We start from the raw sequence: 27,543 nt of genomic DNA on the forward strand, positions 1-27,543 counted from the left end.
TTTCACACCACTTTCTGACACAACAATAAGCAAATACTTAAGTTCTCATCTTTTTGCACATTGCACCACTTTAAGCAACACAAGCAATATTAACAAAAAAAAAAATTAAGCAAATTAAACGAAAAAAAAACAACAACGACTTCAACTGCCAACCAGCAGGACATAAAGTGAATAAGAATATTGGTTTCTGACTTCAGTAAAAGTTAGTAATTGTTGTGAATGTATTTGTGTGTATGGTTTCAAATATCGCGGTGATCTTAACTTCCACATCTTGATACCAATACATACTTGTTTTGTGCACATCTATTTTATTTATAGCTTTATAGCAAACAATTCCAATCTTTGCATTTACATACTATTAACAGTTGTGCCAACTTTCTAGCTCTAAAGCTCCTCTCTCTCTATCTCTCCCTCTCTATCTCTATATATTTCTCTCTTTTTATCTCTTCTATCTCATTCGAAACGATATATGTATATGAATGTTTATGTACTGAATAAAATGTGGCAGCTGAAATAAATTTATGAAAATATATTAGGAATAATCATGTCTAATAATGTCTATGCCCCACTGTTTTTGGGCTGCTTAAGTAATGTTTAAATTTAAATTTGTCGCTTCCAATTCAATGCCAATGTAACAAATGTATTAAATGTTAATAATTTTGTTTAACATACTTACGAGTAAATGCAAATGCAATCGCAAAAAGCACATGCACAAAAAAAAGAAAACACCCGCTAATAAAGGACTTTGTATGTTTTGTTGTTCAATTGTAGACAGTTTTTTTCATTTTATTTTACAGAATATTAAACAAGAGTAAACTCTTAAAATAATGGTTGTTTTCTTGAAAACTACAAGGACGATTTGGATCTGCATGTCCTTTGACCTGATCAAAACAAAATGTTTGACACAGGATTCGCTGGGATGTGCAAGGATTTCTCCGATGAAACAGAAATTTTCCCTTTAATCAAGTCCTTAAAATACTTTACCACAATCGATGGGCCATTTACTGTCTGTGGTCCAAATAATTACTGATTATTCCGTGAGTTGGCCAAGGTACGACCGATCTTTAGATTTCTGTAATTATATCTGTGACTTCTCGAGTCCGGCTTAAAAAAGCTTGTCTTACAAAAACAAAAAAGTTCTGGCTCTGCTCTAAGCCCGTCCATGGAATATATACCTTGAGAGAGCTGAGAGCTCCATCTTTCAAAATGAATTCCCGAAAACACATTCGATTTCGGCATATATCATTTGGGGACCAAAAGCTTTGCTGGCCAAGGTAAAAAGTAAACTCGTTGCACATTGCAGTTTGGTGGGTGTATTGGCTAAGCGATGGCGAGAACCTGGTTTCATTTTGGCTCACCTGTTGTTGGCTCTGAACGAGCGCACTTGCGCTAACAGAAAATGAAGTCTGAAGAGCGGCATTGGCATCGGCATCGGCAGCAGCGAGCGAGCTGGCAATGAGCGATGAGCGATGAGCGTCGCAAAAGCGTTTAGAAAGTTCGTAGTTGCTGGCCGATGGCGGCCAAAGGGGCGTGGGGCAGTGGCGGGGGTACTGACTGAGTATCGGGCTGAGTATCGTACTGGGGCAGTCGTTGTTTAGTAAGCGGCGCAGAGTCAACAAGTTCGGTTCGGAGCGTTTGAGGGCAAAACCCGCGCTCGGCTAATTGCTTATCGCGCTTATTTTTGCTTCATTTTTTTCTGTAGTTGCTGCTTTTATTATTTGCCAACGTTCGGCGAGTGTTTTTCTTCTTGTTGTGTTTTTTTTTTTTTGTTGGTATTTTGTTATTTTTTTTTTTCAATCGTTTGAAACGGCTGCTAAAACTGCCACTGGAAACGGGTAACTGCAACTGCAACTGCAACTGCAACTGCAATAGCAACAGCAACTGCCAAATGTAATTAAATTGCTTTAGCCAACAAGGTTGTGGCCCATCAGCATGTATGTAACTGTGGCTGCTTCAAGTGCGGCCCAAATGTATCTCAAACCAAACCTGTCGCTGTAAAACAATTGCATCTGTGGCCAAGTGTTGTATTGTGTACTGTGTGTGTGTGTGTGTGTGTGTGTGTTTGTCCGCATTGTGCTGTCTCCGCCATAAACATGCTCTGTATGCCCTAACATTAAAACATAATAATCGCTGTGCTCAGTTTCGGCTGAGTGCTTGCAAAAACACAAAAACAAATAATATATATATCTATATATATATATATATGCATTCATATATAGATACAAAGTATCTCGAGCGCTCTTTTCAGTGTGTGTTTTTCAATTTTCTGTTGTACATTTTGGCGCTCATTTCCATGCGTTACGCTTAACTGCAATCTGCGAGTGTGTGTGTGTGTGTGTATGTGTGTCCAGTTTAGCTTAGCTTACAAAATGCTTGGATGAAAGCCGAAGCCGCCGTAACAGCGCAAAGAAAAAAGTTATCGAAAACTGCTAAAAAAAAAAATTAAAATAAAAAAAAATGTTTGCAAAAAAAGCGAGAAATTGCAAACGAAATTGAAAGTAAACGCGGCGAAGACGGCAACACTCATACATAAAACAGTAGTAAACATAGCTGTATATGTATATATATGTATATATATTCTCCAACAGATCCATTTATGCAAAGCAAACACCGAACTGCTAACAATACATTGTGTGCCGTTATTATCATCGGGAGGCACTGGCCACCCAAATGTCCACGCGAAATATGTCACAATTCCGAGATAATTCATGGGTGAGTTTGAGCTCTAACTTATTGACGACGCATGCCAGCCTAATCCACCCAACAGTCCAAATGACGACTAACCAAAAAACTAACTAACTAACTGCACTTACTGCAAGTACTTACTAATAAGTTAAGCATGCAACCAATAATTAACCCATAACAACCCTGCTTTGCACAATTTATGACAATTTGGGCGTGCAACGACATCGTTAACTGCCCCACGCCCCCTTGTCCCTTGTCGCAGATGCGCAAGTTAATTAGTACAAATCGTTAATTAACCTGTCTTGCCATCTATGGCCCGATTGGCCAATTGGCCCCCACGCATCTGCATCTGACCTGCTTTGCGGCTCGTCGCACGTTCCCCAAACAGCAACAGCAACAACAACAGCAACAACAACAGCAACAACAACGACGCAACAAGCAACAACTATTCAACTGATCGAAAATTGCGATAGATGCTGCTATATGATTTATGATCCACAGCTCTGCTCGACTTTTTGTTGTTGTTTTTCTCTTTGTTTTTTTCTTTTTTTTTGTGCGTACCTTTAGTATTTCGATTCGTATTTGAAATTGCCGTTACGCGCACAGTGGCACGAAAGTGAAAGAACATGTATATAAATATATACATATATATATATATATACAAAGTGTCAAATGCAAGCAATTTTGTGCTAAATCGCCGAATTGAATGAAATGGAAAGATATTATCAATGCCGAAATTCAAATGCTAATCAATTTTTATTGCTAGTTGATTAATCCGCAGCAAGAAATTTTAAAGCTTGAGGTCACTGCATACATTATTAATCGTAGAAATGAACAAATTTTTGTTTTTAATACTCTAGCAGAGGGTATTATAATCATGTTATGTCCGTCTGTCTCTCTCTCTCTCTCTCTCTCTATTTATCTATGCAAACTACTGGCCCAGTTTTGAAACTGTCTGCATTAGACTTGACAGACATATATCCATAGTATTGCCGAAGACAACCGGATCGAATTACTATATCATATAGCTGATATACGAACAATCGGTGAAAAAATTAATTCCTTTCTGTATAACAAGATATGCAAGGCCAAACTTACTCCATATTCGTTCTTCTCACATTTGGGTGCAAAATTAACGAGATCGGACTACAATATCCTATAGCTTTCATGGGAACAATCGGCCGAAAGTTGAGTTCTTGCATGAAATACTTTTCTGTTTAAGAAGATATACCAAGTCAATTTTGCAGATACAAAATCATCGATATTGATAAAGTATCATAAATAACAAACGGTCGATTTTGAGCCGGGGTTGAAAAGGGTATGCAATCTTCAGCTTCCAGTGTCAAATTCAACCATTCTTACTTGTTTTGTATTTGTTTTAGAATATGTTTTAAGAGCTGTGTGCTTAATTTTGAATAGAATGCAGCAAGTCAACTTTTTGTAGGTTATTATTATATAAAAAGCACAAAAATACAACTACGACTTGAGCTATTATTCAGCTTCAAATCCGTATTTAAATATACGTATGAGAATATATGCGTGCACATACATATATATATATATATATATATACATATACATATAGCCAATTCCGATCGAACTGACTCATCTGTGCCAAATTTGAATCAAGCTCAGCGTGCGATTTGTTTGAAAGTTGCTCGATAATCGCATACGATTAGTAAAACGTTTGTTTCGCATCATTTTTTCAGTCGCAATCAATTATGTATGTATGTTGCATGTGGCATGTGGCATGAGGCTTTGCAAGCAATCAGCGCGATAAGATCTAGTTTATGTGCTGCATTCCTTCTCGTCGCTCGTCTGTCATTAACGTTGCGTTCCATGCTCACGTATGTTTTTCTCTGCTTTTTTAACCTTTTTTTATTCTTTTTACATTTATCTTTTTATTTATTTTTTTTTTTTTACCCATTGTCCACTGTGCCGCGTTGCGCCACTTTCTTTCCAAGTTTAGCAACAGGCAAAAACAGCCAACAATGGGCCCACTTTCGTCTAGCTTCAAATGTTCTGCACACACACACACACACACACACACACACACACACACACACACACACACACATAGACACAATATTAGTCGCAATAAAGATCATATTGTTATCTGTGGGTCGTCCCCCCTCCCGCCCCTCTTCCAACCCTTTCGCTAATCACATTATGGCCCCTAAAATGCTTTGGCATTTGTGATAAGCAGCACTCCTCTGACGCCCCCACGCGACTGCCGCTTAATTTGGTTAGTTGCCACACAGACAGACAGCCAGCCAGACAGACAGACTTTCATTGATTGCGCAAATGTCGTGACTGAGTTGTTGGTGGGCGCATCTTTGGTGCAGGTGCAGCGCAGCTGCATTGAGTCCATTTGCTTCCTAGAGTCAACTTCAAGTTCAATTACGGCAAATTGTCATCAGCTTAGCCAAGCCATTGGCCATTGGCCATTGGCCAGCCAAGCAGCGGGGGTATCGGCACGGGTGCAGGCCGGGCCATGGCCAACACTGGCAATAGTCAGAGCCAGAGACCAAGCCAGAGTCTGAGCCAGAGTCGGGCAGCTGCTGCAACTTTCACTATGAGTTGAGTATGGAACTTGGGTACGTGATCTTGGCGTATGCTTTTTCCTGCCACTTGCAGCAACAGCATCATGAGTGCCAATGACGATGACGATGACGATGACGATGTCGATAGAGTTGGCGATGGCGATGGCGATGCCGATGCCGATGACTTGATGACGCCTCCTCCAGCATATTTTGTCATCATTTTCAATGTGGGAAAATTTGTGGTTGTGTGTGGTGGATACGAGTATCTGTCTGAAAGCGTTTTGTGAGTGTGTGGCAGTCTCATCAACTGGTTTGCTGGGCGGGTTTCCATTTTCTGCATTTTTGTTTTGTTTTTTAATATTATTATTTTTTTTCTATTTTTTTTTTTTTTGGGCAGGCGTATTGCAAAATCGTTTCCACATTGTTGGCAGCCAACTAAGAAAAACAACAACAACAGCAGCAACAGCAGCAACAACATGTATAAACAACCACGACAATGAACTTTTAATTACCCGACTTGTTTCGTAAAGAAAAAGAAAGATATTTAAATTACCCATAAAAAAAGAGCATGTTGGTAAACAGAAAACAACAACAAATCGTGTAACAAAAGAGAGTGCGGAAAACTTTGGCCACCGGATGTGCAAATGCCGATCCCATTGCCACTGCCATATAATATTTGGGAAAAGGAAGAGGAGTATCCAAAGTACTCAGCTCTACCCATCCATTGGATGGATGTGCAATTTGACTGCATTCGGCATGTGATTAGATAAAAGCAAAAAGTTGATTTTGAGCCGAGTTTTTTGATGACTCCTCAAATTGCAGCTGCCAACTAACTAACTCTCTGCAAGTGTAAGTGGCCCCAAATTGAGAAATGCTGGCAGTCGATTGCCAATTTTCTGTTTCGATTCCAGCGAAAATTCGAGTTCGAGTTTGAGTTCGAGTTCGAAAATCGCTTTCAGCGTTTGTTGGGCCATTAAAAGAGTGCTTCCGGTGTTTTTCCCTCCAATCATGAAATTATTACAATCGTTCGATGAACTTTTATCAATTGAAGAAAGTAAAGTGCCCAAAGCCTTAATTAAACTGGCTTAAAACTTTACTTCGATAGATATTATTCGAGATTGATATAGGAATCAACTCTAAAAACCCAACACAATCGATTTTCAAAAGCATTACATTTCTTATCAGAATCTAGCTTCCATATTTAGTCTTCTAGATACTCGAAGACTTCGAAATAAACTCACCAAATACGAGCGTTATTATTCTCCCAGAACTTTAGCAAAAGGTTATTAATGTCGGACAACTATATATATATATATATAACAAACCGTCAATGTTTTTACATTCTTAATGCAATTTAGTTGCATTCAGAAAAGCCATTTTCCAGTAAATCAAGCTGAGAAGAATCTTTGTAGATTTTCCTATTTTGTACAACTTTATTATTTCCCCAAAGGTTTGCTCTATCGACAGATGTTTAAGAGTTTAGCTGACGATTGCTTCATAAGTGCTTTCAAAGTACAATTTAAAAAACACACTGCAAATTAGAAATGTATTTTATTGATACATTTTAAGAAAATGTACTCTGAGCCTTAGAAAGAGACAAAGAAACATTTTAGTATTTGTAAACTTTCTGCATAATTATTTGAGTTACTGAGATGGATCTGCCAGTATCTGATTGCGTTGCCTCATAGATCACACACATACATATATATTTATATATATATATATATATTTATAGTTACATATGTACTTATGTAGTTGGCTCTTTGTTGTGGAGTCTCGCGCATCGGCAAGTTGCAAGTTGGAAGCTGGCAGCGCAAAGAAATTTTGCGACAATTAAGCAGTGAAAGTGGCAAAGTGGATCGTTGTTGTTGTAGTTGTTGTATTATTACTATTATTTTTTGTGTGATGACAGATTAAAGAGCGAAGTAAAAAACCTTAACTGCAAAATGCGTCCAACATAAAAGGTGATGTGCCTGATGGGAGGAGGATGGTTGTTATGCTAGCAACAACAAAGCGAATGACAAACAGCAAAAATTGTATGATAAACTGTGCGCAACAACAGCAACAACAATGCATAAACATGTGCTAAATATAATTTTTTATTATATTTATGCTTGTGTTATATATATTTTTTTCAAGTTTTTAGGTTTTTACGACAGAGTAAACGGGGCCTGAGCGCCGTTTTTTATCTCTCAACAAGGCAAGCAATAATAGAAACGAAGAAAATAGAAAAATTAAACAACTTTTGCATGAACAAAACAAATAAAAAAAAGCACAGCAACAATTACAGCTGAGGCAGTTATGCACGTTAAGTGGAAAGCTACTGTGGAAATCTGGCTGAAAATAATCCAGTCATGGGTGGCCCACAAAATGCACTCAACACCGTCTTGCTTCGACCTTGAAACGGGGGCAACAGGCACAACAAGAAACAACAACAACAGCAAACAAAAAACAACAAACAACAAACAAAAAACAGAAATAGAAACAGACCAAAGACCGAAAACCAAAGACCAATGAGACCAATGAGAGTTAAAGCCAAGTCACGTTCAATGGTACGATCAGGTCTGAATGGCCCATATACGCGTTCCACTAAGCACTAACAACAACAGCAGCAACAGCAACAGCAACAACAACAGCAACAACAGCAACAGCAGCAACAGCAACAGCAGCAACAGCCTTAGCAGCAGCTCCAACTCGAGTCTTGAGACACTGTGGCAACTAAAATGTTAATTGATTTTCAAGACAGACACCAAAAATTGAAATTGAAATTGTAACAAAAACGTGCCCAGACTTAGACTTTGGCCTAGGCGGCTGACCTCGTTACATGCAACATCATCAACAACAGCAACAACAACAGCAGCAGCAGCAACAGATTCTCAACAATAACAATTATTAGAAATTTCTTGCTACAAATAGATCATTCCACCCGCATGAGTTGGCTTTTATTTGTGTGCTCTTGCCAAAGGTATTATAGTTTTGACTTCAAGTGTGCAACACACATATATACATACATATGTATATATATATATATATTGCTACAGCAAATTCCAGTTTAATTTCAGTTTTCTTTTATTGCTCTGATAAACTGCTTAGTGCTGGCAATGCTGAAGGATATTCAATCTTTGGCTCGCCCAAGATGAGTCCACTTTCTAATTTAACACAGAAAATTGAAGATCGTTTCAGCCTCGACTCATTTAAAGTAGCTCAAACCCTAGCAAGGGCACTTCTAGAGACTTGACATGTGTCTCGGAGAACTCAATGCAATTCGGCACAGCGCCGATGAGTCGATTGAAGAAGCGTTCGAGTTCTATTCAATATAAGAGAAGAACTCGCTTTGTTCAGCAAACACTCGTTGTCATTTTGGGGCTATTTGTATTTATTTTGCGTCGTTCGCTTTTTAGCTGAATGGCTTTAATTGTTGCTCACTGCTGATAAACAATTGCTAAAATGGTAAACATAAAATTAGCGAAATACTTTTTAACTACGGCCATTTGTCATACTCGCGCCAACATTTACGAGTACATCAGTAATTACTGCCACGCTACGTGCAAGATTCTTATGAATCGGGGACGGGGATGGGGGCGTGGCATGCAGCTAGTCAGTTAGTCACTGACCTACATCGGCTAGCAATTGTTATTAATCGCCCAGCCAACTAATAGTGTCGAGAATAGTATACAACATGCGATAGTTGATAATAGTTTACTACCACTAAAGTCGTGAGAACCCCCATAAAATCAGAGATATCCTCATAGGAAACAATAAAATTTATTGCCAAAATCAAGAGTTGTAAACACATAAATTAGTTTTAAGTCTTTTGCAGGTTCTTCAAATTGTGGAAGGAAAATGAGACTCAATTTCAAAGTTCTCCCTTTGAAATTAAAGATCATTGAGATGACGTTTATTTTTATTGGAAATAGTTTTAAAAAAAAAGCTGTATTCTCCGACCCAATATGGTGTACATATTCTCAGTCAGTATAAGTATCTAAGTCGATGTAACCCGATAACTTTAGCTCTTCTAGTCGCAGAGATCGGATTTTTCATACAGACGGACTTTGTTCATATTTTAATAAATCACATTTTATCTTATAGATAACGGCCTCCTTCTCCACAATGTCGATAGAAACATATATCTAATCGAAATCGGTTGAGAATCTCGAAAGTTGTTAGTAAACAAGGTAAACACTTCTGCTCGGAGTATCTCCTGGTCGAACAGTCTCCAAATACAGCGAATATTTCACTAGTTTTTCCTTATATTTTTGCAACAACTTTTCTCCTTTAAGATTTAGTTTTTCTTTGTTAACTTAGACTGGTATTTAATGACGTTCTGCTGTTGGGCCACACACGGTTTGCTGAACTTTGAATTGCTTAAGAATGATAACGATAATGTGAGAATTCGATTTGAGTTCATTAGTCAGCTATGTGCGACTGTGTCAGAGTCAGAGTCGGTGATGAATCGAAACTCGACCAGTTCCCACTGCACCTTCGTTCCCTGGCCCTCATTGACCGACCGACCGACCGACCGACCGACCGACCGGGCAAGTTTCATTGAGCAACGTTTAAAGGCTGACACATCGAAAGCCCAGTGGACTGGAAAATACAATGTTATTTGAACAATGCCAGCGAGGGGTGCTCATTACGTTTGTGTGAAACAAAAGCTGGGCTTAAATATCCACTTTTAATGGAATATTCCAAAAAGTATATTGTGAACGCAGTCAAACCAAAAGGCCCAAAATGCACACACAATTCACACATTTTACCTTTGGGCCGACTCTGCTTATCAGCGAATGCTAAATCAGCTCGGCAAGCGTATCATCAAAATGTCAGCACTTATCGCAAAAAAATAATTAGCTAATTAATAATTACGCATATGGTTGTTGAGTGCATTATCTTTTGCAAAGCTACAGCTTAATGAATAAATTCATAAATAAATAGCTTTCAAAGAAGATGAATCTTTTTACGTTACTCTTTGCCAAACAACAAAAATGACTTTTGCTGCACTTCACAAGCGACCCTCGTGGCGAATTCTTAACAAGTCTGCCGCGTCAGTTCGTCAATGACTTATTTTTGTTGTTGTTCGCACAGGGCGTCAATTTGCGCAATACTTAGAACAACAAGCAGCAAACACCAAAGACAGAACCGAACCCAGCTTCGAGCTGAATGCTTTGTCTCACATTGTTGGCTCGTTAATTGCTGCCGTGCAATTGAAAATGTTGACTGGTTGCGAGTGAATCTGGTTCTGATTCGAATGTTGATGATTTTGGTTCTAGTTCTGGTTCTGGTTCTGGTTCTGGTTAGACTTGTTCTACAAAACACCACCGTTTACCACACACATACACAGCTTTCTTTGATGGGGGGGAAGGGGCGCTCAATGGTTGTCCCACTTCAAAACCATACGCGTCGTATACGCAACATTTGCAATCATATTGTTGTTCTTGCTGCTGCTGCTGCTGCTGTTGCTGCTGCTGTTGCTAAACACTTGCAAATTGTGCTGGTAAATGCGCAGTGCCTAACGAGTCATTAGGTATTTCAACTAAGCCAAGTTGCCGTCGCTGTTGACTGTTTAGTTCAATGCTTTTATCGGCACGGTAACATTTCGCAATCGCTGTCAACATCGGTCATGTATCTATATATAGAAAGCGAACGTTGCTTGCAACTAAGCCCATTGAATCATCATTCAATGGCAGTCGCAGCAGCACTCGCAGCAGTCTCATTCATATCCAAGACGGCAGCCAATTGTGACTTGTAATTGGCGTTGTTGTTGTTGTTGCTGTAGTTGTTGTTGTCTTAACTTGTGCCGGAAGTTGGCAATGCCATAGTTTTGGGCAACGCGCTTGGGTTCAGAGACACGGCGACTGACACCTGTTGGACATGTCTATATGTATCTATCTATATATATATGTATATATGTACGCATGTGCATGGCAAATGCCGGCACGTCGTCAATAGAAAGTGGACAGCATAGCTCGAAGCCTCTAAACAACCACCAGCACCATCCTAGCTTGCGGCCCTGACTATCTGACTATAAAGTTGAACGCAGCAGTAGCTGCACCTGCAACAGCAACTGCAACAACAACACTAACTGAAATGCACTTTAAGCCTTACTCATCACAAGCATATTAGCCATGTATAACACTTATTACACCGGAAATGATGTGTATCAAGGAAATGATACAATCTTATCTCTTCAAAATGTTTTGTTGAATTTCATTAGTGATAGCTCAAATTGCGTATAAACACAGTTATAATCAAAACAAAACAAGCCTAAATATTCTATTCTTCATTAAATTGTCAATGGGCCAAGAATTCTTGCTTTTTATCTTTTTTTTTGAGTTCTTTTGTTTTTGCTTTTTCTGACACATTTTACATAGGACAAAGAAAAAAATGGGCTTTTTGCATTTTCTCATACTAATTAGTAAGCTTTAAGTGGCAAAGCGTGCTTTCAGCCTTTGCCCTCTTTCCACCAGCTGCACCATAACTAATTGAAAGTCGTACTCACAGATACAGATACAGATACAGATACAGAAATGAACATCAAGCTTAACTCATTACAGTTTGCACCTTAGTTATTAAGTGTATGTACATATATGTATATAAATAAATAAATAAATATATATAAATAAATAAATATATATATATATATATATATATATATATATATATGTATATATTTGCCTATATATATTTTGTGTATTATATAAAGATGATGATGATACTTAAATTGAGCAAAACCCCGCCTCACAACCATTGCTACGTGCAAACCCAAACGTGTGCTCCCTTTCTCTCTCTCCCTCTCTCTATCTTTAAATCTCTCTTTCTCTCCCTCTCTCTGTCTCTCTCTCTCTGTGTCTTTCTCCAACCACCTGTAAAAAAAGCTCGCGGCTGCGCGCTCATATGGCGTGCTTAAAAGCTTGCGCTGCTCTGCTCGCTATGCAAAAAGTAAATCCAAATCGGCGATCAATCTCAATGCGAATCTGAAGCAACAGCAAAAGAATCAAAAGCTAAAGGAACAAGAACAACAACAACAACAACAACAGCAAGCAGAACAACAGGTGGAGGCGCTATATGCAAATGTTGAAGAGCTCATCCAGGCTGAGGCTGAAGACGATGCTCTAATGGGTAATGCACAGGTAAGCGATGAACTCGATCTCCTTTGTCGCTTCCATACGTGAACGTGTGTTCCATCACCAACTCCATACGTCGCCAACATCCAATAAACCAACCAATCAACCAACCAACCAACCAACCAATTACCATCAAACTTCTCGTCGCGTCAATTAATGGAAATTCATTTTATTATGTGTTGCCCAAGCCATCGAACCAAAACTCCCCCATGCCCCGCAATGCCCCTCCATGGCCCCCATGGCAACCCATATGTCAACCCCTGCACCGCATTCATTCTCGCATTTTTTTGGGTGATTTTATGTTATTGTTAAACTCGTTTGCCAGCCAGTCTGTATTTAGCAAGTAAGTGCAACTTATTTAAAAGCAGTTCCACTCAAAGTTCCCGCTACAGATAACTCAGCACGCACACACACACACGCACACACACACACACACATACCTTACTTCTTAGTGCAAATAAATAATTCGCAAGGTCTTCCGATCGCTATTACTGACCAGCGCTAATGAGCTGTCTGCGCAGGTGTAAAACTTGAATTCAATTAGCTTAAAGCTCAACAGCGCCAATCAAGCATGAAAGCTATATGGCAAGCTTTCAGCGCCAACAATGTTGTGAAAAGCTCATTCACAGATGGCGCCAGAGTAGCAGTAGCAGAAAGTCGCTTAAATTGAAGTCTTTTGAGTAAAAGACATTTATTACAGACCAGCAGATATGCCAAAAATATAAAAGAATAGCTGTGCTGAAAATACAAAAAATCTACTAAACGAAAGAGTCACATTTATATTCTATTTTCCTCTCAGATCCTAAATAAGCAAATATTAGAGATTAAAGTTAAGGTGTATGATAATAATTATGTTCATTAAGTGGAGTATACCGAAGAAAGTAGATAATATTATAAGGAAAATAAATTAGTATTATCAGAAGACCTTCCATGTACATGTATTCAAGGGTGTCGGTATTGGTAGTGGATTCTTTTAATCGTTTCCCTAAGAACTCGCTCACTTAACATGGCTATTAGGAAAACAAAAAGTATCTCAACTAAATCTCTGATTTCTCTATGTTTCCAGGTAAGCTAAAGCAAATACAATATCCAGTATCTTAATTGCCAGACAAACCAAACAATGCCAGCCCCAAGTAAGTTGCAATATTTTATTAAATTCCTGATTAACAGCTGATTGCCACATAAGCGCCAAAAAACGGAAGAAAAAACAACAAAAGTTACTGCAAAAAAGGCAACAAATAAATAAACAACAACAACAATAAAAGAAAAGGAAGTAAAAAGACAAACAATAAAAAACAAACCCGATAAACGGCTTTTTAGCCATTAGCATTATTGTCACATCTGTTGGAGATGCTTGTGGCGAAACACTTGTTGTTGTTGTTGACTTGTGCAAGAACCCTGCGAATGTCGGTCAAGCGGCAAGTGCAGCAGTCGCAGTCGCAGACGACGTCGACGTCGATGTCGCGTCGTGTGAACTGTGGCTTCTTTGATAATCACGCGCTCAGTGCTAATGAAAATAAATACATGCTTATATAAACACACACACACACAGACTGTGCTGCTGCTGCGGATGCGGTTGCTAAGCTGCATAAATTTGCAGCAGTTATGCAACTGCAACAGCAACTGACATTGCCCATAATACCGGTACTTGTCAACGGCGACGGCGACAGCGACGACAATGTCTGCAGCAGCACGTGCACTTAGCTGTTTAAATTATTGTAGCGTACATCGTGCACAGTGGTACCAACATCACATATATTTTATCAATTATATGTTAAAATATATTTTTTTGGTAACGTTAAATTGTTCCATAGTCAGAGTCGATCAAAGTGGTTTTCCTATATCTGCTCGTTGCACAAATATGATATTAACAATTTACGGCTTAAAGTCCAATGTGCAAAAAATGGAGAAAAACTTTTTTTAACTAATTATTATTTTGTGAGGCAATTGGCAATTTTACTGCTGTCATGTGAAATGATTGAAAATTAGCAGCTTGAAGCTTGAAGTTATTCGATCATTTGATTTGTATTTATTTGCTTTGTTTCTCAATCAATTACTTGAGCTACAACGGTAAATGTGCAGAGAGCCAAATCAGCAAGTACCGCTTTGCATGCTGCGACGACAGATGCTGGCTGCTGGCTGCTGTCTGCTGGATGCTGTACCGTAAGAGCGCACTCTCGTCCAAATATTTGGCCTACGCGTTGCCAAACATCGCAGCAGGTGTAGCAGCAGCAGCAGCAGCGCCACCACCAACGACAGCGACGTCGCGTCGACGCAGCAGCGAGCAGCCTCAATTCTGCAGCAGCCGGCATAATGCGCCTGCGCTTGCTACTCCATGCTCCATGCTCCACTCTTCACGGTTCACGCTCCACGCTTCGTGCTCTATAGAACTACTCTACGCTCTCCGGGTCTGGGCTCTCAGTTCTGTATACCCGTTCCCATTAGATGCTGGGGTGTGCTCGGTTCGTGTTATTATAAAAACCACAAATTGCTTGTATTTTTTTATTATTTATTTCTTATGTTTAATAGCGAAGCAAATGCTTGGGAAAAATACTCACTCACAGATGGCGCCAGTGTAGCAGCAGCAGTAAGTCGCTTAAATTGAATGCGTTTGAGTAAAAGATCTTTATTACAGATCAGCAGATAAGCCAAATATATAAAAGAATAGCTGTGCTGCAAATACAAAAAATAAGGAAAATAAATTAGTATTTTCGGCTTTTTTTTTGGCATTAGCTAGCTGCATCGACCGATGATGAAACTCTGCCTTGGCACGGGTATCTGTCTAGTCAGAACAGCTTCGCTCGCAGCGTTTTCATTGGTTCTGTTTGCGTTAGTCGCTGCTGCTGCCGCTGCTGCTGCTACGATAGCAGTTGCTTTTTCTGCTTCAGCTGCTGTCGAGCTGGCTGCGCTTAGTCTGCCGCTGTGCGTCGTTGACGTCGCCTCGACGTAGCAATAGTAGCTGTATTTGTAGCCCGTTCTAAATTTAATCGGAAGTAATCGGGAGTCGCCGCGAGGGGCGTAGTAAATGTCGCTGTCGCAGTCGCAGTCGCAGTCGCCTCCAACGTTGTCGTCGTCGACGTAAATTCTGTGTTCACTTAATTAAAATATCATTTATTTTCGGTAATTTGCTTTTACATAACGCACACACGAAAACTAATGCTAAATATATATTTATATACATATATATTGCTTATATATATATATTTTTTTTAATTTTTTTTGTTTTTGTTCTAATTTGTGAGTGTCTAATGTGTGAAAAAAGAACATGAAATCGCCAAGTGATCTAATTTTTGTTCATTGATTCGATTCGATTTCTGGCAGCCCCCAAAAACTGTGTGTAAAAACGAAGAAGAAGAAGAAGCAGAAGAAGAAGAAGCAAAATACACTTGTTGCTGAGACTGTAATGGAATTGTGTAAATCGTGCAACTCGCTGCCATTTGTTTTGTTATCTAGCGGCGCACATTGTATTGCACCTGCCACTGACAAATGAAAACATTTTTGGTTACACGTCAAGGCATGTTAATACTTCTCTTTATTAACACACAAATGCCGCTGCTCAGCGACCTTCATCAATTGCATCCATCTCTCCATCCATCGTTCATCTATTATGTGACATGTGACAAAAATCAAACTTGAGCTTGCTTGATGGTCAACCGTGTGGCAAACTACAAGATGCTCACACATATACGAGGCAAACACTCATTTGCACTCACATCCACTCATATGCACTCACTCATATATTTATTTTGGTGCGATCACGCATTGCAATCTGTGTCTGTTTCTCGTGTCGATCTTTTTCTTTTTCTTGTTGTGTTTTTAAAATTTTTTTTTTGTTTTTGGCAGACAAATGCATTTTACGACCGCAACTTTTCCAAATGAAAATCTAAACATTTTCTCCTACTTTTTGGTCGGTTCTTGAAATTGTGCCAATTATTTTGTTTCGTTTAGGCTAAAATAGAACACAATAAAACGACGCAAAAAAAAAAAAGAATAATAATAATAATAATACAATATTTTCATAGACGTTTTTGGGCCTCTATCTAAGATAGAAGTAGACAGTATGCGATCTATTCAATATTTTTCGACCCGACCCCATTAACATAAACACTGAGGCCCTTCAAGTTATTGTTGTCGTTGTTGCTGTTATTGTGATTGTTATTGTTGTTCATCAGTTTATTTAGCGCCGTCAGCAACCGTTAGTTAATTCTTTGAGACGACCAAGCATTCTTAATTAGGCACCTCTTTATTTTTCTTTTCTTTCCACGGCAAGAAGAAGAAGAACAACAGCAAGCAGCAAGCAGCAAACAGCAACAAGACACATCAATGGCAACGACATAAATCCAGCATAGTTCTCAATCAGCAACGGCATAAGAAAGCCCAAAAACAACAACAGGAACTCTAGCAACATTCCAATGGGTCAACAAAGCATAAGCCGAATGCTCAATTCCAATCCGAATAAAATGCAGCCCTTTTCTAATAAGATTGACAGCCACACAAAGTGCACGACACACAGAGACAGAGACAGAGGCAGAGAGAGAGTGAGAGTGAGAGAGAGAGAGAGTAAGAGTGTGTCACAGGAATATGCTGAGCAATCTCTTCTCTCCTTGCTTAGCGAGCTTCACATTGTTGCATAGCAGTCAGCTTTCGATTGTCATATGTCAATGACACTTGGCCGGTAAACAATTTCAACTTGATTGAACCCCGCAGACCCCATGCCAACTGCATGGCCCCCGTTTACAGCTCGCTCGCTCGCTTGAGGTTAATTATATTAAATGATGAATGCATTGTGCGTATGCAACAACACACACACACACAGAGAGATACCTACACATGTAAGTCAGTGGAGTTGACAGTCTGAAAAGAATCTTAGTTGCTTAGTTGCAACAACTTAACTGACTTCTGCATATTGCAAGCAGGCCACAACATTAATTGAGCATTGGCTTGCTAACACTTCCGGTACGGGAAAAAACCATGTGATGCTCAGTTATCTTAGTTTAGTTTAGACAGTTAACTCACTGGATCTTCCACCATATTTTTGCACAGCTGCAAAGCTCCCCGATAAAGATAAAACACACAGCAAGCAACAACAAGAAGAAGAAGAAAACGTGGCAATCTCTCGCTCACGATCTTTATCGGTTGGTGTAGCAGGTCATCATATCAGTTGCTGTTGCTTACACAAGTTAGTTCAACATCCCAATTGCGAGTGATTATCGCATTATCTGGTATCATGCCCCACTATATCACTTCTCGGATCAAACAGACTTTTGACTTCTGTACAGTTAAGTGATTCGATAGTTCCAACGTTGTCAGAAAGATAATCAAGCAGGTGTAATAATAAATAAATAAATAAATAAAAGTAAAATACTCTGCTAAAACAAAAGCCATTTTCCATTTCTGAAAGTAGCTCGTCAGTGTTACCATTTGTCTACTCATATTATTATCACATTGAGCAAATAATGTCAATTCGGAATAACAACAATTCAACAAATAAGTGCCTCATTAGGTGAACTTTTCGCCTTGTTGCCACCAACAACCCCACACCCCTCCCTCGTACGACCTTTTTTGCATTTGACGCAACATTTCGCGATAAGTTGCGAAAATATTTGTTTAAGTGAAACAGAAAGCGCCGCAGACCCAACACACACAGACACACACACACAGTCCAAATATACATATGTCTATGCATGTATGTATGTACATAGTGATGTACATCTATGTACATAAGTACATAGAGACTTGACTAAGTTGGCCGATCTGATCGCGTCCAGCTATTTTTAATGCGTTTAGAATCGTCAACGATCAGAAATTAAACAACTATATACATACATATACATATAGTTTATATATATAAACTAAAGCATATTTATATATATATATATGCACATCTGTATACACTGAGAGAACAAAGGAAAACAGCACGTACGTTGTTTATTATAACAACTGTAACTTAACCCTTTTTGCACTACGTACATATAGATTTATATATATATTCGAGATATGTTCACTTGAAATACTTAAAATTGTGAAACTTCTGCTTGAAACTATTTTTAGAAGTTTTCAATAATTGTGCTCAGTGTTGATCTGTCGTTTATGGCTCTCCTTGATTTTGGCAACGGATGCCAATCGGCTAACAAATTGTTTATCATTTACGACACTAAATGAGGTAAATGCTTCCCATAGACTACCGCCCCGGGGCTGTTCCAAAAAAGGTTGTTGGATGTGAAAAACAAAAAAGACTAATGAGACTAATGCCAGGGTGTATGCAGGGGGCAGGGGTGGGTTCGGCTGCCCCAGAACTCAACTTTGCACAGACATAGAGTGGATACGCCCTTGAACTAATGCCACATATAAAGGTGTAAGGTGCAACAGAACGTGTACCTTGGCAGCTGGCGATTGCTTCTTATATAATTATACCAATCAAATAAAATGCCATCTCACGTTTGTGCTGATATATATATATATATATACATATATTTGAGCACTAGCAGTTTCGATTAGACATTTACCCGTCGCTTCCGCGTAGAGTTTCGAAGAACTTGAATGGAAATATGACTCCCACATGCAATATTAGTGCATTAGTCAGGTGTTTGCTGTGCCACTTGTTGCAACATGTAAACATTTACATACTCGACATAAATATAGTATATATATATATATAAATGGTCGCAAAGAATTCGTTTTGTTAAAAGCATTTAACGTTGGGTCTTTAGTAAAGCTGATTGTTCCATGTTTAACAGACCAAAAAATGTATATATATATATAAATATATCGAATAGAAAACTGGGACGCGCTCTTGCACCATTTGTTAATGAAGGCTGCTGGAAATAAACTTGTGGGAATTGTGCTCTTTCAATGATGTTCTTAAAGAGCAGAAAGATGAATGCATTTATCACTTAAGATTATTGTATAATTATCTAGACATTTAGATTTACTTATCAAATGGGACTGTCACATTCTTTTTAACATCTTTGGAATACATTTGTTCAAGCACGTGTCGAGGTTATAATAGTTTTACCATGAAATGTATAACGCGTTGAAGGAAAGCTCTACGACCCCATAAAGTATATATACAAATAAATATTCTTTATCAGCATCACTAGGCATTCTTTCTTGTTTTGCTTTACGATTCAATATTTTAAATATTTAACAGAACAGTCAAAACTGAGCTATAAACTGACTAGATCCGTATAAACACAAACCCAACAGATAGTTGCCCTCTCCGAAAAAAACATGCCAGCAACTTAGGATTGCTGTTAATTAACAGCTCGAGTTGCTGTTAATTAACAGCTCAAGCTGCTGTTCATTAACTGCTCGAGTTGCTGTTAATTAACTGCTCGAGTTGCTGTTAACTAAACTAATTTCCATTATAAATGCTGCGACGGCTGTAACCTTGATAGCACTGATGACCTTGATATTGCCCTCCGCTTACAAATTATGGCTGCTGCCCCTTTTTTTTATTATTGCCATAAATTGCCATAATGGGCAACAAAAAAAAAGGCTGCCGCTGCGCACGCACAAGCCAAAGGATTTTCAATTGTCAGATGTTGGTGTTGCTGCTTGCGTGGACGCAAGATGCAAGTTGCAATTGCAATCGCTGGCTGGCTATTTATAGCATGTTGCAGCCAGCGGCTCGCCCCGACTCCACTGATTGTTTTCAGATGATTTTCATTTTTATTTTTTTTTAACCGTCTGGCAATAATTTATGTTATTTGACTTTTAAACCCGGCTTGTTGCAGTCGCCGCCGCCGCCCATAATTGCAGGCTTTGAGGACTGCGGCAACTTCGGAGCGCCCTTTGCAATTAGCCTCCGACATTGTTTTGGATGGAGTAGTAGTCGCAGCAGTCGTAGCAGTCGTCGTCGTAGTAGCTCCTCAGGCAGGTTCACTCGAGTGGCCTCTTCTGGCTCTCTGTTTGAAGCCCAGACAGAGGCTAATAAGGCTCACACTCAGATTGGGATTCAGATTGAGATTCAGATTCACTGTGCTCATTAGTAGAATTGTTGTTTTCTCTGACTTGTCACACTCCAGTTCAAGTAGCACTCCATTAGCATGCTACGTGACTTATCAACGCTTTTCGTGTTGCATTTCCCCAAAGTGTGTTTTTGTATCCATGTTCACAGCACTCACGGAGTTGGGCAAATGCACACGAGTGAATGGCTAAAGGAGACATTTCTGATTGGCATCCATCCATATTCATATCCATATCGTTCAGAAACTTCAGTCAGCCACGGGGTCCACAGTCCCCAATCGGCTGCCAAGCACATTTGTGTTGGGCTTTCTCACCTTGCAAATAACAAATGCAATTAGCTGCAAAGCAGCAACAACAATTCGCAAAATGTAATTAAATTGTTTTACTTACTACGGTTTCACTTGTTGGCATCCGAATGGAAAAGCAGAAGCAGAAGCGTAAACTGTGTTACAAGCAGAGCTCAGTTAATAACCAGACAAAGCCGAACCCGAACCCGAACCTGAACATGCACCTCACACCAATATTAGCTTACATCGGCACAAGCAACAACAACAAAATTGCATATATAGTGTGTGTGTGTGTATGTAAGTATATCCACCTATGTTTGCATAATAACAACAACAAGCAGAACGAAGCTTAATCGGACAGCAGCTTTGTTTGCTTACTTCTACTTCCCTTCTCCCCTCCCCCCTCCCTCTTCCATTCATCGATGACTTTCAATTCGAAGTTTTTCGATTCTACACATACGCATATGTGTAGGAATGTGTATATGTATTTATATCATGAATTCAAATATACCCTTACACACATAACAACAGAGCGGGAAAAATACACAATAATTTCAAAGAAACTCTACATCGAAAAAAATATAAAAAAAATTTGCACTTCAAACAAAAACTTAATTATCTTGACATTTATTTCACTTAGTGTTCAAATACTATTGCAGTGCATTCGAAAGTCGCATTGATCGATTAGCAATGGAAAACAATCATCTTTGCTTAACTCAAACGTAAATAGTTCATAAATAAATGATTTCTATAATTACCAACACGGACTGCAAACACGAGCAATGGAACGAAAATGGCACAGAAAAAAGCAAAAATACCCTAGTCAATAGTGCACTATGAGATACCTCGTATCTAACACATCGTATATACAAATGTATAGTAGGTATATACAAACATATGGCTAACATTTAAAACTGACGCTGTTTAAATATAACATTTTAAGTCTTTGGGAATGATATCAATTTTCCTTTGCATACATACAAATGTTCAAGAGCATACTCAATTTTAAAGTTACAAAGTATACACGGCTAAATTCGGAGATGAGCATCGGCTCTTTAATCTTATGCTCTCTGCGTACATACGTGTACATGACACACATACACATGTATATTGTACACAAAACAGAGTCAAACAGACGACGCATCGTTGAAGGCGTTTCGGACAGTTGCTGTCAATTTTTTCGATGCCAACGCGGCGATTCTCGGCATGCATAACAAACGCACATCACTGTTTAGCCTCGGTCGGTCTTTCTCTGCCTTTGCCTCGTCTGGCTCTTCTTCTTTGTGCCTACACGCCTATTCTTAATGCACTCTACTCTCTTGCTGTCCGTTGTCGCTGCCTTCATCGCCGCAGTTCAATAAACAAACCGTTTTGTAATCTTTACCTGCACTGAAAGTGGAGCAAAAGAACATTGATGGGGAATCGGGATCGGAGGGCCGCTGTGACCAAGCAATGTACATGCATGAATACATACATACACACATACATATGTATGTGGCGATGTATTAATGTTTGTATGCACACACATGTGTGTAAGCCTTTAAATTATAAGCAGGGGTCAAACAATGCGACATTTGTTTGTAAGAAAGACAGAGAGAGAGATAAAGTGAGTTTGTGTCGTTTTTATTGCTCTTTTTCACTGCAGCTCATTCTTGTGCCCTTTTCCCCCATTTTCAATTGAGGTGCGTGTGTGTGCATGTGTGTGTGTATTATGTAGGTGAGCGTCGCGACTATGTTTTATGGACTTAGAGTAGCATTGAGCATATTAGTTTTCAAACTGACATAATGCAGAGAGTTAACTGATTATTATTTTTTGTTTTGCTGTTTTAACAATGCCGACTAAACTATAACCCAGTGCATGGCTTTGGCTGAACTTATTCAGGAATACAAAATGATAAATTGATATTTTGGTAACGATTGCTTAAAGGGTATAGAGTTGTCGTTATGGTATGTTAACATGAAAGTACGTTCTCATCCGTGTTTATTCTTCTGCTTTGGCTTCCTTCTGCCCCGTCGCCTCTCCACTTCTTCTTCTTCTTCTTCGACGACGCTTGCTTATGCACTTGCCGGCAGTTCTACTTGCCTTATCCACATCCACACTCAGTTCAGTTTTCGGACAATTTACAGTGCGCACGCAATGCAAACGTTGGCAAGGTTGACGACGAGCTGCCAAATCGAATTCGAATCAAAACCTCTTTCGAAATTTTAATAATCGAAGTTAAATCGCATAGAATGATGAATCATTTGCGCGTGCACAAGTTCAAATTGGGCGGCAAGGACCATTCGGCTGTTGCCGATATCCCTACCGCCGACAACAACAACAGCATATGCAACAAGAACAATAACAACAACAACAGCAATAATAATAATAATAACGGAAATAGCAGCGGCAAAGGATTTCTGACCCGCATCAAGCGTTACTCGGTGCTGGGAAACAAACTGAGCCGACGCCATTTGGGCAGCATGACACTGCCGGGCGGAGGCGGAGGTGGTGGCTCCGGCAAGGATCGCTCCGGCTCACCCAGCAAACTGGCCACTGGCAGCTACAATATGACTGGCAGCAATTCGGAGGATCATCGCCTAGAGATTGGCGCCCCCATACTAATATCGACGACAACCCTGGACACTGATCGCTTTGGTGTAACAGAGGCGCGCCTCAAGCAGATAGGTGGCGGCATTGCCAAGACATCGACGATGGTACGGACTCTAACGCCGCGCAGCTCCGATGAGGAGGAGTTTGTCGATGCCTGCAGCACGATGCCCCAAATCGAGCAACAGACAGAGCCTGAAACGGAGGAAACGGAACAGTTTGTAACGCCAACGCATCAACCGGAACAGGAAAAGGAACCGCAACTGCAACCGCAACAACAGCAACAGCAACCGCAACAACTGCAACCGCAACCGCAACAACAGCAACCGCAACCGCAACAACAGCAGTCACAACTGCCATTAGTCTTGCCACTTATGGAGGCACCGTTTCGACGACCACGCATTGCCCGGCAACAACAGCAGTCGCAGTCCGTACAGAATCTGCATCGGTCCGAGCTGAAACTCTATCTGCACAAGTCGCCATCGATGACGCTGGACATGAATGTGACAGCGCCGCCACAGCTTGGCCTCAACCTGCCGGAACTGCCGGAATTGTATGGCACCAGTGAGCTCAGTTTGGCGGCCAGCGATAACAAGGAGAACATGGCCAGCTCGACGCAAAGATGTGGAAAGATCGGCAAGCAGGACATTTCGCATCCGAGCACACCCGTCATCTGTGGCTATTTGGCGCAGCAGGAGCGCTTCAAGAGCATCGACTCCTTTCAGCCGATGCCCTCCAAGCGGCCATCCAAACAGAGCCTTACCAGCTGTCGCAGCAGCAGGAGCAGGAGCCGAAGCAGAAGCCAAAGCCGGAGCCGAAGTCAATTGAGCCACAGCCAGATTAGCATCAATGAGGAGTTTGATTATGATCTCAAATCGGTTAGCTATCAGAGCCTGACTGCCCAAAATCTGTTTGTATCGATCGATGAGCTGCAGGAGATTACCCGTCAGATCAACGAGACGGAGGATTTCAGTCGTGAAATCGATCTGGAGTACTGTACGCATCGGGATCAATTGCGTCCCAACGAGCGTCGCATCACGCTGCTGAAGAACAAGAACCAGCGCCTGATCAACTTTAATCACAACAAGGAGAAGCTCCGCAAGGGCTGGCACGGCATGAAGAACTGGCTGGGCGAGGAGGGCAGCAAGCTGAAGGAGGTGGTGCGCCAACAGACGCCTCTCAAGCGTGTCGCCCAATCCAAAACCAATCTCAACCAGTCCTGCGGCAATGCCAGCCGCCAGTCAATGTCACCTGATCGAAGTCGCGATCGCGATTGTGATCGAGATCGTGATCGTGATCGTTATCGTGATATGACCGAAAGTTGCGAGGATGTCACCGAACGGACAGATCGCACCGAGTATGAGCCCTCGATGTCACAGCACCCCAGTGATGAGGATCTTTCGCCGCACGCTAAACGCTTTAAGGATGAGGTACAGGCAGAATGCATTGTTTGGTGCACTGGTCCACTGGCCCACTGGCTAGATCATAATGCCAAATATCCCCGTTTTGTAGTTTGTGTGTAATCCATGTTAAGCATCATTTTAAAATGTTCTTTCTTTTCCATTTGCTCGCTCTTTTCGATAGGGGCAAAACGGTTTCGAGGAATTAAGACGCTACATTAAACAGGGCGGTGACTTTAGCAAGGAACTCATATTTGTCCTGCAGGAGCGGTAAGTCTTTATGCCTACTCCAAGAAATTGGTAATTGGTAGCTGTGTTTAACTTGTTGATTTAATTGACTATTTGACTCGATGTAGCGCCGACTCGGAGCTGATCTACTCCAAGTCACTCTCGAAGTTGGCGAATAAACTAAATAAAGCTGGACGGGAGATACCTGGCAGCGTGGCGGATGCCTGGCGTGGTGTTGCTACAGAGATGGAAAGTCGCAGTGACATTCATCGCCAGCTGGCTGCCTCGCTGACCGATGAGCTTGTCAAGCCGCTAAAGACGGTTGTCGACAATCATCACAAGACCCGTAAAGCGGTAAGTTGACAACAGCCCCAACAACCCCTCCAAATGTGAGTCCAACGAGTGTAATATAATGTAAACCATTTAAATTAGGTGGAAAGCAATGTGGACAAAGCGGCCCGTGTGCTGAGCGAGTGGCGCGTGAGCGAGGCAAAGGCAAAGAAGGCATCGCACACGGCCGCCCGTGAAAATGAGAAACTGCAGGACGCAATGCTGGATGTGCGCATACAGAAGTCGCCATCGATAGCGCTGCTGCATCAGGGGCCCAACAAGCTGGCAGCCGAGAAGGAGCTGAAGTCCGCCGAGAAGGACTGCGTCAAGCTGGACAACAAACGGAAGAAGGCCGAGGAGGCTGTCAAGCGGGCAGACGTCGAATACTATACGCTATGTGTGCGTGCCGAGCGTGCCCGTGTCGATTGGGAGATGGCCGTATTGCGCGGCTCCTCCCAACTCCAAAACAGCGAACAGCAGCGTGTGGGCAACATGCACAATTTTGTGCAGCAATATGCGCGTCTCATCAACGACATGCATCCGATTTTGAGTGGTCTAGCGACTGGGCTGCAGCCGCAGCTGGATGCGTGCAATGTGGCCAAGGATATGCAGGTGGTGCGCAACATTCGACGCAACTCCGAGGGTCCCAGCGAGCAGCTGCTGCCCGACTTCTATTGCGAGCACACCACGCTGGCCATGAACCGCGAGAGGCGGAAGCATTCGCTGATTAAGCTCCTTCAGCTGGTCAAGACCGATTTGGAGCGGGAGCGACGCTCGCGGGATGGCCTGCGCGGCCTATCCCATTCACTCAACAACCAGGAGCATCAGAATATTACGGATAAGCTGTACCATGTAAGCATTATGCACTGATTAATCATTACTCTATTATTACTCACATCTGTGCGACAGATTCGCTCTATGCTGACTTATTTGGAGGGTGCACGTCTGAAGCTGCACTCGGCCCTGCTGGAATTGGATCACAAGCCGCGCACAACACATCCGCTGGCACAGCACATACAGGTGAGAGTCATACAATATATTTATTGAGTGCAATCGAATGATTGAACTGTCATCGAAAACAGATTACACGCGATCGGACTGGACTACAGCAGAGTATCCTGAAGGTGCCCAATTGGCTGAAGAACAATGACAAGACGCCGCTGTCGACGACGTTGCTGTCGCAGGATGCTAGCGACATCAATGCCACCGACGAGGATGATTATTCACAGTTGCAGAGCCAGAACAATAGCTCCTGTGCGAACATTAGCGTGGTCGCCGCACCAACATCGGCGCTCCTCAAGAACTTTAATCGCAGCAAGAGCAATATTGAAACTTTTACCAGCCAACCAAAGATAATATCGACAACGAACGCATCGCTGGCAGCAAGTGCCGTAACGGCGACTGTGGCGACGACAGTCAAGTCCAAGACGCTGGCCGGTGGCCAGACGAATGGTGATCGTGGCCAGGCGGATGGCGGCTCCAATCAGCAGGACTCTGACTTTGATGAGTTCAGTTCGCAGGACGAGGATGAGGCTGAGCCGCAGGCGACCACTCAGAATTTCTATCAAAATGCACAGGAGGTGCAAAGCTCATCGATGAGCTCCTCGCAAGGCACCAACAGCAATTTCACCAGCGTCAGCTCCAAGGATGGCGGTCAGTGTCAGGTGCTGGGGCGCTGCAAGGCGCTCTATAGCTACACACCAAAGCTCTACGATGAACTAGAACTGAGTCCCGGCGATGTTATCGAGGTTCATGCCAAACAGGATGACGGCTGGTGGCTGGGCGCCTTGCGCAATCAAATTGGCATCTTTCCCGCCACATATGTGGAGGAGTGTGCCTAGCATATCGATTCTATATAAGCCACATAAGTGTTTAAGAGTGTGTGCGTATGTGCGTGTGAGTGTGTGAGAGTGTGTGCGTGATAACGAAAGAATGTCATATTGTATTTAAGTCAGCTTTTTTTTGCCTTTTGATAATTGCTTACAATGAGCTTTAAAGGTCTCTGCATTAAAATATCTACCTATTAAAACAAACATATATTGTATTTAAACATTTTTTTTATTATCATTATTATTATTATTATTATTTATAGCGCCCTGTTGAGTCATTGCTCTTGCACATCTATTCATGACTATGTGTAATTGTCATCATAAATAAATACAATTCTTGATTATCTCATTTACATAATGGAACGACATTTAACATATGTATGTATGTACTATATAGTATATAGTATATGTTCAACATACAGAAACTTTCTACAAATGTTTTCCTTTTTCTCTTTACTTATTTTTGTTTTGTTTTTTTTTTTGTGTTTGACGTAATGATTTTTTGTTTTGTAAACTACATTTAATATATTATGTATTTTAAAAATTTAAAAACAAAAATAAT

At 40.9% G+C, this 27,543-nt stretch overlaps 1 protein-coding gene across 3 annotated transcripts; it reads left to right on the forward strand.

Moving 5' to 3' along the window:
• The first annotated feature begins 1,759 nt into the window (after positions 1-1,759).
• LOC6569551 (nostrin) lies at positions 1,760-27,185 on the forward strand. Of its 3 annotated transcripts, XM_032741463.1 has the most exons (10): positions 1,760-1,890; positions 2,589-2,712; positions 12,101-12,355; positions 21,840-21,844; positions 22,836-24,624; positions 24,779-24,864; positions 24,951-25,176; positions 25,255-26,004; positions 26,062-26,172; positions 26,235-27,185. In XM_032741463.1, exons 2-10 carry the CDS (start codon positions 2,671-2,673, stop codon positions 26,991-26,993), a joined length of 4,023 nt encoding a protein of 1,340 aa, XP_032597354.1. In that variant the 5' UTR covers positions 1,760-1,890; positions 2,589-2,670; the 3' UTR covers positions 26,994-27,185. The 3 variants fall into 3 exon arrangements, with proteins under 3 accessions (XP_032597354.1, XP_032597353.1, XP_001995526.2); XM_032741462.1 differs by lacking the exons at positions 1,760-1,890; positions 21,840-21,844; positions 22,836-24,624; XM_001995490.2 differs by lacking the exons at positions 1,760-1,890; positions 2,589-2,712; positions 12,101-12,355; positions 21,840-21,844 and having other exon boundaries at positions 22,585-24,624.
• The last annotated feature ends 358 nt before the right edge of the window (positions 27,186-27,543 follow it).

The sequence above is a fragment of the Drosophila grimshawi genome, unplaced genomic scaffold (genome assembly GCF_018153295.1).
Source record: "Drosophila grimshawi isolate 15287-2541.00 unplaced genomic scaffold, ASM1815329v1 contig_848, whole genome shotgun sequence".
Classification (NCBI taxonomy): Eukaryota; Metazoa; Arthropoda; class Insecta; order Diptera; family Drosophilidae; genus Drosophila; species Drosophila grimshawi.

Coding starts and splice junctions, on each gene's coding strand:
- LOC6569551 (XM_032741463.1), top strand. CDS start 2,671: ATGTCCACGCGAAATATGTCACAATTCCGAGATAATTCATGG. Junction 2,713..12,100: donor AATTCCGAGATAATTCATGG/GTGAGTTTGAGC, acceptor CTGTAAAAAAAG/CTCGCGGCTGCGCGCTCATA. Junction 26,005..26,061: donor TTACGGATAAGCTGTACCAT/GTAAGCATTATG, acceptor TCTGTGCGACAG/ATTCGCTCTATGCTGACTTA.